The sequence below is a fragment of the Furipterus horrens genome, unplaced genomic scaffold (assembly GCF_987537825.1).
Source record: "Furipterus horrens unplaced genomic scaffold, mFurHor1.1.pri manual_scaffold_1, whole genome shotgun sequence".
In the NCBI taxonomy this organism is placed as follows: Eukaryota; Metazoa; Chordata; class Mammalia; order Chiroptera; family Furipteridae; genus Furipterus; species Furipterus horrens.
This window is the reverse complement of record NW_028327171.1, coordinates 140,310,490-140,330,458: the sequence shown is the minus strand read 5'-3', so window position 1 is coordinate 140,330,458 and position 19,969 is coordinate 140,310,490. Positions and strand designations below refer to the sequence as shown.

Sequence of the window (19,969 nt, the reverse complement as noted above, 5' to 3'; positions counted from 1 at the left end):
TGATTCCAAAGATATCTTCTTCTTTCAGGAAGTTGAAACACAAACCAACTCTATGAGATAAGTGTGACTGACCCCTTTTAGTAACCCCTTTTTATGGTGGAAGAAGCATGTTGAGAAAGGTTATGAGATACCATCACAATCAGAATATAAGTGGTGAGACTGGTCCTTATTATTCCAAATTCATTTCTTTTAAAATATTAGAACTACATATGACCTTAGACAGCCTCTAATAAGTCTTTCTGGTGGTCCGAAAGACTATTGGTTTAAGTTGGACCAACTGTGGTGGTCACTCATACGTATCTTCTAATATATGGAAATCAAACAGCATACCAAGGTTTGACATTTTCCATTCTCAAAATCAATCACCAATCTGAACACCATGGCTATTACTCTGAGATTCAGATATTTGGTGTAAGCAAAGACCACAACCTAGGAGCAGTTCTTTTCTCAAAAGGCATTACCAACAATGATGGGAACAAAATGCCCAGACTGCCCTCCAGGGCGTGAATCCCCGGCCAGGAAATGGCCACGAATCTTCCATGAGTAGACTGAGTTTGGCTCAAATCTCATTTTAATGCATTTATATTTCATAAGCACTGCATTTGGACAAAGTTAAAATGAGCAAGTAAGAAAAATACTTACTTAAAGATTTTCTGTGCTCTGGTTTCTGTTCTTTTATGTCGCTATCGTAGTGACTTAGTAATTCAGTACTGGAGGATCTCTGGATTTTGAATTGTTCCAGGTTTCTTGATGAACTACTTGGATCTTTTGGCTGGAAGTGCCAAATAATTAGTCAGAACAAATTTACAAGGAAGAAGGAATTCAGAAAATAATTTTGGGATCTATTTTGATGTTAGATTTAAAGGTACATTTAAAATAAGATAATTTTTGGGGGGATTGGGCCTCTGCACTAAGCTTAACATTCAAAGTTAATAACAGTTATGTATATGGTCCTTACTAAGTCTTGTGCATTACTCCAAGCACTCCACATGCATTAACTCAGTTCATGACAATAATCCTATGAGGTAAGTATTATTATTATCCTTACTTTCCAGACAAGGAAACTGAAGCCAAAAGAGATAAGTCATTTGTCCAAGGCCACACAGCTAGTAAGTGAGAGAACCAGGATTCAAACTCAGACAGTTTGACTCCACAGTCCACTCTTAATGACCATCTGTGTGTGTGTGAGTGTATTGTGTGCTTGTGCATGTGTGCCTGCTTGTGCATGTGTGTCACTGTGCAGCAGGGCACAGCCACTCACACGTGTGGAAAAAGCATATATTGGAGATGGGGGAAAGTCAACTTGTTAATTTATTTTTCAAAGTTTCTGTCCCAAAATCAGAATGACATAATGGAAGACTGCAATTAAATAGCAATAAAATCACACAGAAAATGTATTTTCCTATTGTATACCTTATTAAAAGCTATCAAAAATATTTCTTTCTCAAGATTTTGCTAATATTAGTGTCCTAAAATTAGATGTTTGGTCTAAAGTCAGTATAAAGTAAGTAGTTTTAAATAATATGACTTTTAAAAAACATACTCTGAATGTGTGATTTAGGTTAATTTCATGAAGTTCTAGATAGGTAATTTTCATGAGAACAATCTAGCTTAACTGGACAATGAAAATAAGTATAAAGGATTATTATTTACTGGTATTGTAAAATGAATTGGGGCTTAAATGCATCGATATTTATTTCCAAGAATATGCATTACAGACTGCATAAAGTGAAAATGTAAAAATTCAGTAGTTATTAAGCGCTTGTGTGCTTTTTACAGTCTCCAGTAGATGAATGTCCATGTTATTTTATTTTAAAAAATGAATGCACCGTGTTTATGAAAGAGTGAAATCAAATGACACTTAGTTCCACAAATCCTGCCTGCTGAAATGTTTTTAGTGGATTCTATTTAAACTTAAAATAAATTAATACCTCTCAATCTATAGGATCCATTTAAATGCTTGTGAGTAATATGCCTAAGCAATAAGATTTAAATGATTACATTTTAATTAATCAAGGTAACAGACAAAACAAATACATACCAATCTGTCAATTGCATTTTTGATAGCGTGGAACCAATCCAATATGATGAAGTCAATATCTGACTGTAGAAGGAACTCATTTCCTGATGCTGTTGTGATCTGAAAAAATAAAAATGACAGGTAAGCAAACCAAATGAAATAGATCACTTACATTAAAATATGCATATATATATATATATATATATATATATATATATATTCTTTTTAAAAACACCCTTCAATACACTGAAATATTTGCTTGTATTCCAGTAATTGTCTTTCTGGGAACTGGGAAATTAGTATCATTTTGAACTGCTTGCTATAAACTGTTTTCTCATGTCATAACAAATACATTATTGTTTTCATAATAGAACGATTAACTCAGAGTAGTTCTAAAGCTGAATTACTCCAACTCAAGGAGCAGCAAGCCAGGAAGTTCAGAATAATGCAGACAGTATGCACTTAAGTCAGAAACTTAAAAAAATGCAGCCGGGTGTGTCAGAATTCATTCTGCAGTTTTGGCTCTTTCCTGTTTGTCTTTTTCAAATCTAATAGTATCTCGATATCTGATTTCCTTTTATGGAGGGCTCTAAAACAGATTATTTACCAAAAGAGACTAAATGGAGACTTTTCTTAAAGGTCAATGAGTAACACTTGGCGATTTCCACTTTCCTATTATAAAGATCTATAGGAAATTAATAAGGGACCAATTTCCCCACAAGGAGAGTAGATTAGAATAGACATGTATTTACATATTTGAACCTCTCATGGAGAGTATTTATCAAATGAACATCTCCGTTCCAGACTCTCAGGGTTGTTAAAATAGTTGGCAGTATTTCGCATGTAACTATGCATTTTCATTTCAGTGAATCTTCCCCCCGCCCCAGAATTGCGAGAGTGGATGGGACCCTCTAGAAACAGAGCAATGCTCTTGATTTCACACATAAAAGGCTTCTTAAGAGAAGAATTTGATTAGAGTGGGTGTGGGCACACTTTTTGTATTAGGCCATCAGTCTGCACCGGGAAGAATTTTCCTTTGTATTATTGACTTTTTGTTTCAACAGGAAGAACATTTCCCGACTGCTGTCACACATCAAGCAAGGCTTCGGAGGTTTAGAGGTTTGACATTTCACCATACTGAATCAGGAGCCAGTCACCTCTTCTCAGCCTTACTTGCTCTAAATATGAGGTGAGCACGGAAATGTGGCACCAGTTCAGGAAATCACAAATCAAGCTTCAGAATGTCTCCATAATTCTATCATTAAAGTGACAATTATTACCCAAAATAGCTCACTCTAAAGGTTTCAGTGATTCTTATGGCAACGTTTAATAACAATAATCCCAGAGTGTTAAAGAAATCTTTGAATACACACATATATAAATATTCATTTGTCATTTATTTTTAGAAAAACTACATAGAGATACAACATCACTCACTACTGCAATACATCCATTTGTAAGTGAGATGGATTCCAATGTTTTACAACTGTAATGAGAACTATCCAAAGTATATGCAATTATGACAAGTGAAAGATTTGAAAATAAGAGGAAATTAATTACTCACACTAGATTCTGACAGATTACCAGGGCCAATCACTCTTTTTTCAAGTAAAATTGCATGTAAGATTTGGGATGGCTCAAAATAGTCTCCAAATAGTCTTTTCTTTTATGTATCTTGTAAAAGACAGTTAAGCTGATGCTTGCGTAATTATCCAAATACCCTTGCAGTGTTCTGTACTTACATGAAGTCCCAAATATTTACTTTATAAAATGTTGTCACAGAAATAGTAATCTAAAAATATAAGGTCACTTCTAACAAATCTGAGAAAACTGGTATAATCATTGACCTCTACCTTCATCTTAATCTAAATGTAAATATTTTGATAGTGAATGTGTTACATCACATCAGAATTTGTTAATATACAAAATGAAATGTGAATTAGCCCAACCATAATCTACAATATATTTCCCTGCCATTATAAATAAGCCATTATTAAAATTATTAAAAGGAACATTTTCAAAGTACAAGAAACAAACATAATTAGATTTATTGTATTCTTAGAGTTTTAGAAAGAGCCAACACAGTTCAGTTTCTAGGCTAGTGAGTTCAAACAGTGTTAAAATATAAGTACTTAAGCATTCATTTGTATTTTTGGTACATTCTATGCAACACAAAGGAGATCTTTTACTGACTACTAAAACAACCAAAAGCAAAAATGTATTTTAAAAGTTTCTTTGTCCAAATATTTACTGTATTAATCACACATAATCAGTGATTTATGAAATTTTGAGAAGCTGGATCAGAGAACTAAATGAATACAATTCATTCAAAACATACTATCAGAGAAATACAGTCCACATTCTTCCTTCTGTCTTCCCACTAATCTTTTGAGTTACTAGGCAGTCTGGAGAAGTCTGCTACTGCTCTCTACAGTTTAAATGCATCCACTTCTTAATTACAGTCAGTAATTGACTTTGTTCTGTTCCATTCCAGTCACTCTCAGGGAAGCAGTTTCAGTCTTTGGCTGACTGGTAAAGCCCATTCAACGCAGGTTCCCAAACCACTTTTTTACATTACCTCTTTAGGTTTTCTGATAAATGATTTTCTGAATCATATTTGCACTTGGAACAATCAAATTTTCAACACTCTTGGGGAAAGAAAGACATCAGTAAAGAATGTTAGCTTTGACTGAATCTTTTGATTGAACAACTCCTGATGTCAATCTAAAGTGATGTAGGACTAATAACAAACATAAAAGATTTGATATTAAGCCACACTAAAGTATTCTTTCTATATTATATTTTGCTTAAGTGACAGATGCTGGGGTGAGGTTGCTAAAGAAAGACTTTACAGAAAATATGACGAATTTAGTTATTGCTGCTGGCCTCCATTTTGCTTTGAGTCCTCCTTTAGACAGATGTCTCTTGAAAACTTTGCTACCCACCAAGTCCTATTTTGCAGGGATATATTCTGGCACCAAGGCAGTCTGAATGAAATGTGCTAGTGTTGTTAATAATATATCTTTAATTACCTGTCTGGGAAAATTTGTCCAAAACATTTTCATAGTAAAAGAAAGAGCCATTTGAATTCTTGCTGGTAACAAATGTATGCCTAAGCAATTATATAAGCATATTCACTGGACAAATGTCTAATATACACATTCCTTAGGCCTTTGGGGTATTAATTCAATAATGATTTCCACTTTGGCTAAGAACCTTGATCTGTGTCCTTATTACAGTTCCTCTGAAGATGGAGGCAGGGATAGCCCAGCTCTAGTCTCTAGTGATAAGTGATGAGAAGAAATTTGTTTTTTAGGTTTTCATTAACAAATGTAAGGTTATTGTATTAATTTAAAATATTTTACAGAAATTTTAACACATAATGTTTACGTTTATTAAAGTATTTCCTATTCAATACAGTCAATTACCTATCACCTTTGCCAATATGGATTCTGGCAGTTAGTCTTCCCCATATTAGATTTTAACTTAAATGAGAAATTAATTTGTAGAATGACATTTATACTATTAAATTTTTCATGTTTGGTTTATCAGCATAGAAACAAAAAGTTTTTAGAACTTCACATTTTTGTCTGACTATAAGAATAATTGCATTTATTATGGAGAATTTGGAAAAAATAAAGAATGAAAAACCAAATTAAACTTATTCATAGATTCATAGAGTAAACATTATAAACATTTTAATTTAGTTATTGTCAATCTTTTAGAAATAACAATCAAATAAATCCAGCAATGATCAATGGTCAACTTTATGCTGTAGACAGACATCAGTAAAACATATCTGGTGGTTAAATGTTATTGGCTACTTTTGTTTCAATTGGCTCATTTGCCTGATGAGAGACTATTAAAGATGCAATAAATAATGAGTAATATGCATTCCCTCTTTCACAGTAGCACTCCTCCTATTGTAGAATCAGTCCCACAAATTGTTCAGGAAACTGAGAGGATGTGTTTCTGACCAGACAGTGTCCTAATCCTCAACAAGAACTATTTAAACAACCATTAAGTGTAAGGCACCCTGTTAGAAGCTACGGATACACAGCCCCCACCCTCAAGAGCTCACAATATGTTTGGATAAATAGGACATATGCATAAAAAGATAAATAACAATAGAAAATGGTTTCTACTAAATCCCAATGTGAGTTGCACAGACAAAACTCATGTCAAGATTACAGAGGAGGGAGTAATTATAGAAGACACAATTACATCATGGAATTATGCATAAACTGTTGGTCATGATATGTTATTTGTTAAAGGTTGAGTGCATCAGAACTTTAGTATATTAAGAATATGAATACTACCACTTGGTATGCAAAGTGAAATCAACTTTAATGATCTCAAAGCACATAATAAACATTCTTCAACTGCAGCTTCCCTCCACTATCATAAAGTAATTTAGCAAATGAAGAAAATGAACCAAATGAAGAAAATGAGAATGCCATTCTATCAAATTGGCACCATTTTAAATGATAGAATTAAGAGATTACAAAAATCTTGATTTCTAGTTCACTAGTCCTCAGCAAACACTCATATACAGTCAAGGACTTTGTGCATATGAGAAAGGACTGTGATGATTTCGGCTTTAGTTGTGAAATTTTAAATATAAACATTAGACAAAAGTTGTCCACCCCCCTTTTCTGATTATTGTTCTTTTACAGTTGTCCCAATTTTTCCTCCATTGCTCTCCCCTGCCCTGCTCACCACCCACTCCCAGGGTCAATCCTCACCTTGTTGTCCATGCTCATGGGTCATTTATACTAGTTTCTTGACTAGACAACCACCCATCCCACTTCTCCTTCACCTCTGGTCACTGTCAGTCTGTTCCTTGTTTCTATGCCTGTGGTTCTATTTTGATCCTTTGTTTGCTTTGTTCATTAGGTTCCTCTTACAGGTGAGATCATATGGTATTTGTCTTTCACTGCCTGGTTTATTTCACTTAGCATAATACTCTCCAGTTCATTCCATGCTTCCATGAAGGGTAAGAGTTCTTTCTTTACATTGCATAGTATTCCACTATATAAATATAACATTGTTTTTTGATTCACTCATTTATTGATGGGCACTTAGGCTGTTTCCAGCACTTGGCTATTATAAATAATGCTGCTATGAACACAGGGACGCATAGGTTCTTCTGAATTGGTGTTTCAGGATTCTTTGGGTATAATCCCAGCAGTAGGATCACTGGCTCAAAAGGCAGTTCCATTTTTAGTTTTTTGAGGAAATTCCATACTGTTTTCCATAGTGGCTGCACCAGTCTGCATTCCCACCAACAGTGCACTAGGGTTCCCTTTTCTCTGCATTCTCGCCAGCACTTGTGTGTTGATTTGTTAATGATGGCCATTCTGACTGGTGTGAGGTAGTATGTCATTGTGGTTTTAACTTACATCTCTCTGATGGCTAGTGAGGATGAGCATCCTGTCACATGTATATTGGCCCTCTATGTCCTCCTTGAATAAGTGTCTATTCAAGTCCTTTGCCCATTTCTAACTGGATCACTTGTCTTCCTGGTATTGATTTGTATGAGTCCTTTGTATATTTTGGAGATCAAACCCTTATTGACAAATATGTTTTCCCATAGTGTTAATGCCCTTTCATTTTGATGATGTTTTCTTTAGCCATGCAGAAGCTTTTTAATTAGATGTAGTCTTATTTTTTTTATTATTTCTTTTATTTCTCTTGCCCTAGAGGATGTATTGGCAGAAATATTGCTTTGTGGGATATCTGAAATTTTATTGCCTATGTTTTCCTCTAGGACTTCTATGGTGTCACAGCTTATCTTTAAATCTTTCACCCATTTTGAGTTTATTCTGGTGTGTGGTGTAAGTTGATGGTGTAGTTTCATTTTTTTGCATGTACCACTCCAGTTCTACCAACACCATTTGTTGAAGAGGCTATTTCTGGGCTCTCTATTCTGTTCCATTGATCTATATGTCTGTTCTTATGCCAGTACTAGACTGTTTTGATTACAGTGGCCTTGTAGTATAGTTTGATATCAGGTATGTGGTCCCTTCTACTTTGTTTTTCTTTCTCAAGGTTGCTGAGGCTCTTTGGGGTTGTTTTTGGTTCCATATACATTTTTGAAATATTTGTCCTAGCTCTGTGAAATATGTCATTGGTATTTTAATAGGGATTACATTGAATTTATAGATTGCTTTGGGTAGTATGGACATTTTAATGATGTTAATTCTTCCAATCCATGAGCATGGTATATGCTTCCATTTATTTGTATCTTCTTTGATTTCTTTTTCAGTTTTCTATAGTTTTCCAAGTGTAGGCTTTTACTTCCTTGGTAAAATTTATTCCTAGGTACTTTACTTTTCTTGTTGCTATAGTAAATGGGTTTTTTTTCCTAGTTTTTGTTTCTGATATTTCATTGTTGGTGTATAAAAATGCCTTCAGTTTCTGAATATTGTCCTTGCATTATGTTATTTTGCCAAATTCACTTATTAAGTCAAGTAGATTTTTGGTGGAGCCTATAGAGTTTTCTATGTACACTATCATGTCATCTGCAAGGAGGTTTGCTTCTTTCCAATTTGGGTGTATTTTACTTCTTTTCTGTTTCGTCTGATTGCTGTGGGTAGAACTTCCAATACTATTTTGAAAAAAAGTGGTGAAAGCAGACACCCTTGTCTTATTCCTGATCATAGAGGGAAAGATTTTTATTTTTGCCCATTGAGTATGATGTTGGCTGTAGGTTTCTCATATATGGCCTTTATTTTGTTGAGGTATGCTTCCTCTATTCCCACTTTGCTGATTGTTTTTTTATCATAAATGAGTGCTGCACTTTATCAAATGCTTTTTCAGCATCATGTGATTTTTGTCTTTCATTTTGTTTATATAATTTATTATGCTTATTGATTTGCAACTATTATACTGTACTTGCATATCTGGGATGACATTTTTTCCTTACTGTTATATTAAAAATAGCATACTTCTAAAAGGTCATCCAACATTCTTACTTAGAATATTTTTCCTTTTACTTCTGTCAAAAATGCTATCCTGCTATGAAGAAATGTATTTGCAACAGAATTCGGGCCTCCAAAAAAGTTCTTAAGATTCCAGAAAGTACTAAACAATCCCATGTACTAAATATCTTTCATATTTTGCTTAGGATAAATCTTTGACTATAAGCTGAAGGAGGGTTTATTTCATCTTAATGAGGCTGAAATTATACATAGGAAATATGTAATAAAGTGTGTCAGATATCCAAAGAACCCTAAAAAATGTTAAAGGCTCTATTACAAATAAGTGGATTACCCATTTAAGAGGAATGGAATTTAATTACTTTTATGTTTGGAGACATTTAGACTTCATAATGAAATCATTATATTTTATTTAAGTGGATATAAAAAAGTTATGTCAAGATACACTAAATAAATTTAAAGTGGATACAACTTATTTTTGTTATTAATATTGACCATATCTTTTTTAAAAGATCATTTATTTGTTTATATATTTACTCTTAGAGAGAAGGGAAGGGAAGGAGAGAAAGTGAGAAAAACATTTATGTGTGAGAAAAACATCAATAGATTGCCTCTCAAACATGCAACATGCACCACGCGCACCCCAGCCAGGGACTGCCTGCAACCCAGGTATCTGCTCTGACCAGGAATCAAACCAGTGACCTTTCATTTGCCAGACAATGCCCAACCAACTGAACTACATCAGTCAGGGCTTGACCATATCTTTATTGAATTCTAACAACAACGACTATATATATATATGCTACATAATAATGAGATATAAAGACCTTACATTGAATCAATAATAATTTAAAAAAAAACTTTCATATTCACATTTTTTATCTTGCAACAACTCCACATTTGATATAGCTGATCAAATGAAGGTTGTCATGGTGATACTATAATAGTTAAATTACTTGGTCTCAAAGGTGTTTATGACCACCAAAGGAATTATAGCATCAAGCTGCATGTCTGTCTCAAATTACAGTCAGGTCTGAGGAGCTCCTAACATTTTTATTAACATGTGGAGCAAAATTAACACAAAACTGAGGGTAAAATATCAGCTAGAAGTAAAAGGTCTTCAATTTGTCTTCCCAAAAATGTTACTTGTTAAAACATTTTGTGAGAAAGTATCTGCCTTGTGTTCCCAATGTTGCTAGATGTTAAGTAAATATATGCTGATTATAAAAAATAAGTTGCTTTGGCAACTCTCTTATTAAAATGCATTTGTAACCCCCATCTGTCATGAAAGTTTTGAAAAGTTTGTTTACTTTGGCTAGCAGCCTTATCCAGGGTTACCCTAGCAAACAATGATAGCAGTCTTCAGAAGTTGTGTGAGGAACAAGCCACTAGGGATCCATTTTTGTTTTAATTGGCACACACAAACACTTTTCTGGTCTGTCAAGAAGAACAAGAAAATATGCATGGAGGGTGTTACATTCTCAGCTTTGGGGAGCAGTAAAGCTCCCTTTATTTAAGTAATTTAAATGATAGACTGCAAAAACTTTGCAAGTCAGAAAAATGTTTTATACTTTCTTAGGGAATATTTGTTTTAAGCAATGGAAAATGTTCTACATATCTAAAGATGTTGAACCTTATGTTATAATTACCCTGTTTCTTCTGACTCTGTGAAATGTTCTTAAATCCACATGCAACTAAATAAGCCTGAGCAAAAATGGATCCTGCATTTCCACAATTCCCCCTGTGTTAACAAATGTGCGATCATTAGTTTCCAGATGTTTATTGGATATGTTTTCAATGTGTTTGGGGTTGATTGATTTGCATGTACATTTATTGAAACCCTCAGTGGTGTCATCATATCAAAATAACCTGCCCGTGTAAGCAATTTCTTATTTAATGGAAAGTAAACAAATGCTGGACTACATATACAACAGATCTCAAGTGCATTCTGAAATCTAAGGTTTAAGGCCAACCTTTTAAGAAATTGTGCTTTTTAATTGAAATTGAGCCATACCTTTGACACCCAAGAAATTTGGTTCATGAATTCTTACAACACAAATTTGTTCTGCATAATAAAATTGCCCTCTCGTGGGCATTCATACCCCATATCATTTACCTGCTCTACCTTTCTGATTATTAACAAAATACCCAACCCAAAATTTATTTCAAAGAAAAACTCATGTTCATTCTTAAATCTGTACTAAAATATTTTAAGCACTGAGAAACAGTCTTCTCAATATTCATGAAAGAATACTATCAAAGTAATTAGTAGATAGTTTAGCAGTTTCCACAGTTTTGCAGTCAGCTACACCAAAACTTTTGCCTGTGGTGCTCATATGAAAAGCAACTTAAAAAGTGACTAATTGAAGCAGTTGGTGTACAAAGTTGCCTATTTCGAGTTTTATTGCTGTTAATGTTAATTTTTGAACTTGGGAGGAGTAGTTGCTTCTAGGTAAACTAATCATACTAAGACTTCTGTTCATTGGTACCTAACACTCTGTCAGTCACTGCCAAACACAGAACAGCTTCTAGCCTAAGCTATGTTTGCTGTGCATTATTACTCATCTCGTCAAATGACATTTGGGAATCTGCTGTCCTTGCTATTTTCAAAGAAGAATGATTTTTATTATTTCTCTTATTTATTTAAGTAATGCCCAACTTAAAAATTTTGACAAACATAAAAGTATAACATAAACACAAAATTTCTTTCCCCAAGATGAATTGTTGTCTATCCTTCTGTATTTTTTCACTGATTGATAAATGTTATTTATGTGTTTGTATTTTAATAATAATATCATGTGTGATGTTATGAAGATGTTTTTATGCATTTAACCACCTGTACTGCCATTATTTCCAGCATGGATTTTATAATAATATATTTCAGTCATCTCACCATCTTATCTGTCTTCTTTTCTCTGAAATTTGGACCTGAACATCTCATTCCTCTGATTGGTAGCATTCTGAGATTTCCCACAGCTTTCAATGCAAACTCTTTAAATTCAGCCTGCCAGACCCTGTGTGCTCTGCCAGCTACCTGCTCTGCCGCTCTTTCTCCACATTTCCCTCTGCACCTCTACATATTTTCTTATTTCTTCTCTGGAGCAGGTTGTTCCCTTTGCCCAGAACCTTCTCACTTTTTTCCCTCTTATTCAAATCAATTTAAGTGTGAACTTTACAGAAAAGGGTTCTTTGAAACAGATGTCTCTCTTATGTGGTCTCACGATCCTTCATCATAGGACATGGTGGTCTATACTGCAGTGTCCTGTGGACTTCTCAGTTCCCCCTACTACACTGTAATCTTCTAAAGCCAAGGGCAATTGTTTACTGAGTGACTGCATAACCCACACCTCAGGGGCATTAGTAAATAATAAATAAACCTTATCTATTTTATACATTTCAGTGAATGCATTATATCCTATTGTTTAATATGAAGTAGTATACTTAACTCATCCTTCATTATAACAGAATTTTGAAGTTTACAATTGTGTTTTTTCAGGCAATGTAGTAGTTTTTTTTTTTTTTTTTTTTGGTAACTGTTGATAACACTTTTATCAGAATAAAGTAGGCAATCCACTTTGAAGATGAAGAACTGCAGTCTGAGGCTACATTTTCCCATCAGTCAAGAAGTTCTAGACTTCAACTACAAGGGTTGGTCTGTATGTCAATACATAGAGCTGGAATAAAACAGTGTTGATTATATTGCAAAGCCACCATGTGCTTTGTGGGGATAATCTATCTAGATAATCTAAGAATCTCACCTTACGTGTTTGGACCTTTCTTAGTGAGAGTTGATAATATGAGAAGTTGGATACAGGTTTAATATTTTCAAGAGTTAATCCTTAGGTTAATGGATAATGTCTTCGGAGAGCCTCAGTAAGGTGCTCATTGCTGGTCTACCAACATTGTAGCCATTACTTTCACTAAAGCATCATTAACATTAATAGACAAGCAAATTGTGAGAGGATAGGTGACACTAGTTATGTTTCCAGTAATTATATTTAGAAATATTAACTAATTTAAGATACAGAGACAAGTAGAAACGAATATTGGTGCCACTAGTTAAATACTCACCAACATATCCTGTTATTAAGTGCTGAGATTGCACAATAGAAATAAAAGATGTTGCATTATGTAAGTATCTCTATGCTATGGTAACATATTTGGCTATGATTATGAGTGTTTATAAAACATTCAAGAATTGTTCCATGTCTACTTACATTAATGAGAACACCTGTTAAATTTAGTGCTGTACAGACTTATTTGCATTAGATTCAGGTTTTTGCATATAGTACATCACTTTTTGAAATAATTAGATGCTTATGGAGAAATATAGCTGAGTGAAAAACAGCAGCTTGGATGCCTTCCGGCTCAAGACAATTCAACTCCAGGTTTCGTGAAAAACAGAAATCTGCTGAATTACAGTACTGCCAGTTAGAAGTGAATGTAGGTGTATTATATATTTTTTAAACATTTGGAGAACAGAAGATACATATAAAAATGTGTGCTTTCATCTTCAAGTAAAATTACAGCCTACTGGGTTTCCAGACAAGGATGCCAATCAGTAAGAGATGGCAATGCCACGACCATGTGGATTCTCCATCATCCTGGGGACCTCTTCATCAGAGGTGGTCTCTTCCCCAGGTTCACAAAGCTGGGTAATTCTGCAGACTGCTGCCCGCCATGTGTCGTTTACAGGCCTTTGCCATTGAGCCCTTTCTATATGACAACAGAGCTGAAAAGAGTGAAACACCTGAGGACTCCCACTGAATCAGTCACTTCTCGGCTGCTTGTCACAGCACAACCAAAATCTGTCAATTTAGCAAAACTACCATAATTCCCTAGCAGAAGCCAGTGAGGCTTTCTTATTCATTATTCAGAGGAAATAGTAGGTTCCACTCTATTGACACGTCTGTCTGCCACTCCCCATAGGATGATAAAGCTTCTGCAATTTAAATATTTTCAGTTATTGAAAGAGAGATATTTTGCAAATCTATGGATTCACAGCCTCTATTAAACTCATCATACTTAAGAGGTGCAATATTTACATCAAAATGACTCAGTTGGTGATATATTCTAAAATAAATGTGTATTTATGATCTGAAGAAGAAGTGTGATTTGCAACTACTTTGTTAGATATAAACAGAGTGCTTCTATGCTGTTCTAGTAAATATAGATTAGACAGGTCACAGATAAACTATTCTCACAGGATTAATGCCACTGTGACATGGAAAATGAGGGAACTAAGAATTGTCCTTGGAGAACATGTGGACAACAAGAAAGAATGGTATCTTATTTCCATCTGTGATGTCCTGCCCAATGGTCTGAGAAGAATTAAAATTTATACTACAGTAAAACCTGACTTTTGATTTCTGAAAATTTTGAAATTGTACTTAACCAATATTTTGACAAACTAGATTTTGCCCCCTATGAAAGAGCATCATCATTCAATAATGATGATAGTAGAATAAGCATATGTGTATTTATGAAGTTCATAAGTAAGGAGAAATCTCTCTTTTCCTATGACTTATAGTTAAAATAAATAGAAAATGTTGAATTTTTTCTGGAAAATTTGTAAAAACAATAATTCTGCCTATTTTGGAAAACTCCTAACTATTTATTCAAAAGGGTTATCTTTAAAATAACATGGAAAAGTATCTAGAATTTCTAAAACTCTAATTTAGTGATATATATATATATATATATACAAATGTTATTTAAAAAAAAACATTTGTGACTATATAATAAACAATGACATCTGTCAACTGAGCAGCAGGCTGCGCCTATCTAATAATGGAGCTATATGACATCCGGAATGTCACACCCATCATTCCATGATAAATGCATGAAGAAACACATAACATTTCTTACTCTCCCTCCCCGCAAAGTGATATTTGCGTTAGAATAATACCTTTCACTTTGTGGGATGACACTCAACCAACTGAACCACACCAGTCAGGGTTAACCCTTGTTCTTAAAAAGCTTAAAATCTAGTGTGACATGTACAACCAACAGGGGAAAACAATTAGAAGATAATAATTAATTGTGATTCAAGATGGAACTAATTTTTTCAGGAGACAACAAATGTCTCTGAGGGTGAACTTCAGTCCTCAAGGAAGAATGTTAGAGAGGCTTCTTACAAGGACAGATGGGATTTAGTGGGAGAAGAGGAGAAAAGGTGTAACGCAGGCAATGAGAAAAACTACCACAATGACTCAGAGGCAGGAAAGGGCATCACATCTCTAGAGGACACAGAGAAGCTGTTCCCAAGTCCCCATTGTGGGCTCTTCTCCCTTTACTCATTCTTTAAATGGAGGTGTTCATCAGAATGCTCTTGCAACTCATAGTTCTTCTCTTTTAAGGACACACCCCATGAATGACATTACCCACACCATAGTTTTATTTATTTTTTAATCAGAATTATGAACTGACAAATTCTTAATTTACATCTCTAGCTCTCTTTGGCATCTATTCCAATATAAGATACCAATATTCCTGTCAGATCTCTCTATTGCCAGTTTGTGTTACAATCTACTCTCTGCATCCACTTATTAGTAAATTCCTAATTTGACTGACATCAGAATCATCCTTGGAGACCTTTTTAAGTACAGATTCTCATGCTCACAGGGACCTAAAGAATCAGACCCTTAGGATAGGACCAAGGGAATCTGTTTGTTTATAGAGCTGCACACATGATTTGAAAGTTACTCTGGGTTATGGCTGGCCACTCTAAACTATACAGAAATAACTTATTTATCCAAACACCTATCTGTTTCCTATAGTTTAAAAGTCACTTACTGGGTCACTGTCTTCACAATAAAAACTGAACTCCTTAAATGAATTACCAAGCACTACATAATTACTCTTTCTGTCTCTAATGTTTTTGAATCCTCTATTTATTAACTGCCTAACTTTGAGCAAGTTATTCAGAATCTTGTGTCTTGATATCCTCACTTATAATCTGAAGAAAATAATAATACCTACATCAGAGGATTATTGTTATATGAAATATAATTCAGAAAAAGAATTTAGCATAGTTTTAGCACATAGTAAGTACTTAAAATATGGTGGTTACTATTATTTGATTGATTGACTGAGTCATTGATAATCTCCTGGGTTTGGGTAAATTCCTCCTCTTTATTCAGGTTACTACTCAGACATCATCTACTTAGGAAAGACTCTTATAACCACTGGTGAAAAAAGAAGTGTCCCTCCAATAACTGTACTTACTCCTCTATGGTGCTCATTTCACTACTGTACTCATTTAATTGCTTTTCCAACCCTTGCTATATTTAAGTTCTCTGAGGACAAAGACACATATCCCCAGCATTTAGCTGGACACCTGGCTTGCCATAGGCCTTTGATAAAGGGTTATGCAGTGAATGATAGATCAGCTGACTTAGATTATTACTATAGAGTTGTGGTATTCAGATAATAACCTTAAAATTTAGAAAGCCTGTGTGCTAGGCAAGAGGAAAACTGCTAGCTCCCTGAGCAGACATATCAGTAGAGCCTTACCACAGTGTCAGAGGAGTGGAAACATTCTCCTGAGGCTGAATCTGCATCACAACTCCCCTAACTGTGAACATGGGGCTGTGCCGTGGCTGTGCCACTGCTGCTCTTCTGAAAGACGATATGCCGGACACATCACTTCCATCTAATGTAGAGTGCCTCCGCTAAGGGCTCTTTCTGGTTCTCAGCCCTTTTACCTTCCTTTCCGCACAGCTCAAGCAGCTTGCTTCTCTGCCTTTGATTTTAGATGTAAGGCTTTGAGTTGCTTGGCATTTATATTCAAAAGTCTAACTCACTCCAAGGTGACTCGATGTGATCTTGGGCCCTGATTGCTGACAATGCACTTGGTTCTCAATACCCCGACTTTGCTGAAGCTCAGTTCTGTAACTAGACCCTCATCCTGATTCTTGACTTCTGATTCCTATTCTGGTGGTTTACATGGTACACAGACCCTCTCAGCTAGCCTGAATCATTCCAGTATCTCTTTCAGGAACTGGGGCTTTCTAAGGGGGTCTCCCTGTTCCTCACTGTCCCCCTTCTTTAACTCCACCTACATTTGCCTCATCTACCTGAATAACTAGACATTTAATCAAACAACAATCCACCCTCCCATTCAATGTCATATGAGTATCCAAAAATAAACCATTTCTATGTACTCACTGATTATCCAATTTGCCTGTTAAATATTCTTATTTGTGGCTGGAGCTCACACTCTAACATCTAGGAATGTTTTCTGTGATTTTCATTTTTGGTTTTGTATTCTGTCCAGCACATGCACTTCTTTCCAATATTGTCAGTTTAGACTTTTCCCTAGCACCTGTCCCAGCTATAGATTTTTGCCTGCATCATCAAGATGGTTCTTTTGCCATTAACTGGTTTATTTCTGATATTAAGAAATAATCCCAATCCCCAGATAGTGATATCTAAAGATCTTCAATACAGTGAGTTGTTCCTCCAGTTTTTGAGACTCACTAAGAACTATTGTGTGATTTATCATTTTCTAGGATCCCGAGGAGCAGGACATTAGGAGAAATTTTCCCTATTTTTTAATTTGTTACTCTTTATAAATGGCTGTGGCATTGGATTCACATCTCACTGAGTTTAGACTACAAAGTTTTCTAAAAATATTTGAGATTTAATTAGATGACATTTATATGTAGCTAGTGAATTTACCTGAAAGCTGATGAGAGATAAGTCAAGGGAAGAATTTGTTCCAAAGTTAAAGAAGCCACTGTCCAGAAGGTATAGTCTGGTGATAGATTTCAAACTTGTTTGGCCATGATCCATGATATGAAATACATCTTACACTGATAAATAATCTCTTTATCAGAAACACACACACAATTCTATTTATCTATCTATCCATCCAGCCATTCACCTATTATTCTACATAGTAAAATTGTCAGTATGTATTCTGTATAGAGTATACATATATGTGTGTGTGCATATATATATATATGTATATATATGTATGTATATATTATATAACTGAAACAAAAGTTACATAAAATAATACTTCCCCTTACTATATGTAACATAGTCTGATTATTTTCTTCAAATTAGTACTTCCTTTAGTTTAGTTCATTGAAAAATACTGATCTCAACTCATTAAATTGATTTTGTGACCCACTAAAAGGTTTTGAACACAATTTGAAAATACACCGGCTTAAGGAATAATAACAGATGCAATCTTCAAGCCCTGCTCCTTGGAGTTCTGCCTCCCCCTCTTCTATCCCCTCCTACCCCAGTTTATAAGAAGCTTTAAAATGTCCCCATATATAAACTAACAGTTGGATATTCTACTCTATGGAAAGACTCCAGAATATTTGTCATGTGTTTGACAATTAGGCCCGATCGATCAATAACCCTGTATGGGGGATTCTGCTCTGATAAGTAATTTCCTGCCATTTGAAAGTAGTTTTTTGGAATCTGGCTTAGACTCCGGGTTTTGTAAATATACCTTAAAGCAAGAGTTTCTTTATAAAAGAAGAAACAAAGACTAGGGGTAATGTGCTGGTTTGAAATACATCTGAGATAGTTCACCATGATCTAAAGAGGGGAAAAACGAAAGAAGTTAAAAGCCTGGCAAACTATCAGAGGCAGAGATGGCAATATTTGTTTTTAAGTCCCTTGTATTGAAACAATGAGAGCACTCCACGTTGCATCCTGCAGCTCATGACACAAGGCCTGGGAGTAGTTATTAGCATGTGTCTGTGTGATGAGGGAGCGAAAACTAAACATTTTAATAGTGTTATGGCCTTTCCTTCTCAAATTCCCATTAATGCAAATACAGCACATGTGGTTTAAGTCCCAAGAGCCTTGTAGGACACAACTCGCAGATGTGGAATAAACATTATCAGAGACTATGACTCCATGATCTTCTCCTTGCCATCAACATATGCCCTGTTCTCCCATGATGTCAGGCAGATACCTGATATGCTATCTTGAAGAATATCACAGAAAGTCAGGGTTCTCAAAGGGCCCACACTGGAATATTTAAATGTAGACTCCAAAGACTTCTTCATAAATTACAGCAGAAGCTCAGACTATATCAAGACTTTTGGAGAACACTCGTCACTATGATAACTAAATATAGTAAAAGTTACTCATCCTTTGTACCCCCAAATTAACAGAGACTTAGGCTCTGTGTTCTTGTAACGTAACACAGACAATATGATGGCAAATGGTTGACAAAATGAACCTGGGATATTTCAGATGTCTGATAGAATTAACCCCAGCTATACTGATTTTCCTATGCCATCTTTGACAAGACTACAATTCACGGTAATTGCTGCTCTGAGATCACACTCTTTTTCTTTTCTGTCTCCCATTCTATTCTGATTCCATTCTTTTCCAAAGTTCTCAGGCTCAAAAAAATGAGTGAACTGAGTCACTTCTACAGAACTCATTATCATGACTCTACTCTAAAACTGCCACTACATTTAAGAACTTGGGTAATCTCCTTATGTACTAATGAACTACATTTCCCATAAGTGAGACTTCAGTGTCCATATGCTGACCTGATCTTAAAATTTATATTGGCAGTATTGTCAATTGCTATGTAGTGTGATTCTAGAAGCGTGAGAGCTGTTTTGGATGACAAACTAATTCCTCAAACCTGTTGTCTGAGGACTAAAATTTTCATGATCAATTTATACCTTTAGATAAAATTTTTTAAACAGTTAAGTAAAGGGATAATATTTTGTATGATTATTTGTTCAGATATTAGTGTAATATTATCTTTCCTGAAAAATAGATGAAAATAATCTCTGATTTTTAAGTATAGTATATAAATGCTTTAAAATAAGAAAATCAGAAATATGTAAAATAAAAATTAAAACCTAACTCTAATTACACTACTCAAATACAGTCCTCTTAATATTTAATGTATTTCCTACCAGACTTATTCATGCATATAACACACGCACTATATATATATACACACATATGCCAAGTTAAATACATATTATATATTGTTTTTATATTTTAGCATTCTCTA

General features: G+C 34.7%; 1 protein-coding gene across 1 annotated transcript in view; it reads right to left on the bottom strand.

Annotated features, from left to right (window-relative positions):
• Window positions 1–19,969, bottom strand: part of ARHGAP15 (Rho GTPase activating protein 15) — a 643,467-nt gene that overhangs the window by 331,004 nt on the left and 292,494 nt on the right. Inside the window, exons 7-8 of the mRNA XM_090267320.1 lie at window positions 2,042–2,140; window positions 643–772 (exon numbers count right to left, since the gene is read on the bottom strand). Of these exons, the coding sequence (XP_090123446.1) occupies window positions 643–772; window positions 2,042–2,140 (229 nt within the window). The remainder of the gene's footprint in view (window positions 1–642; window positions 773–2,041; window positions 2,141–19,969) is intronic.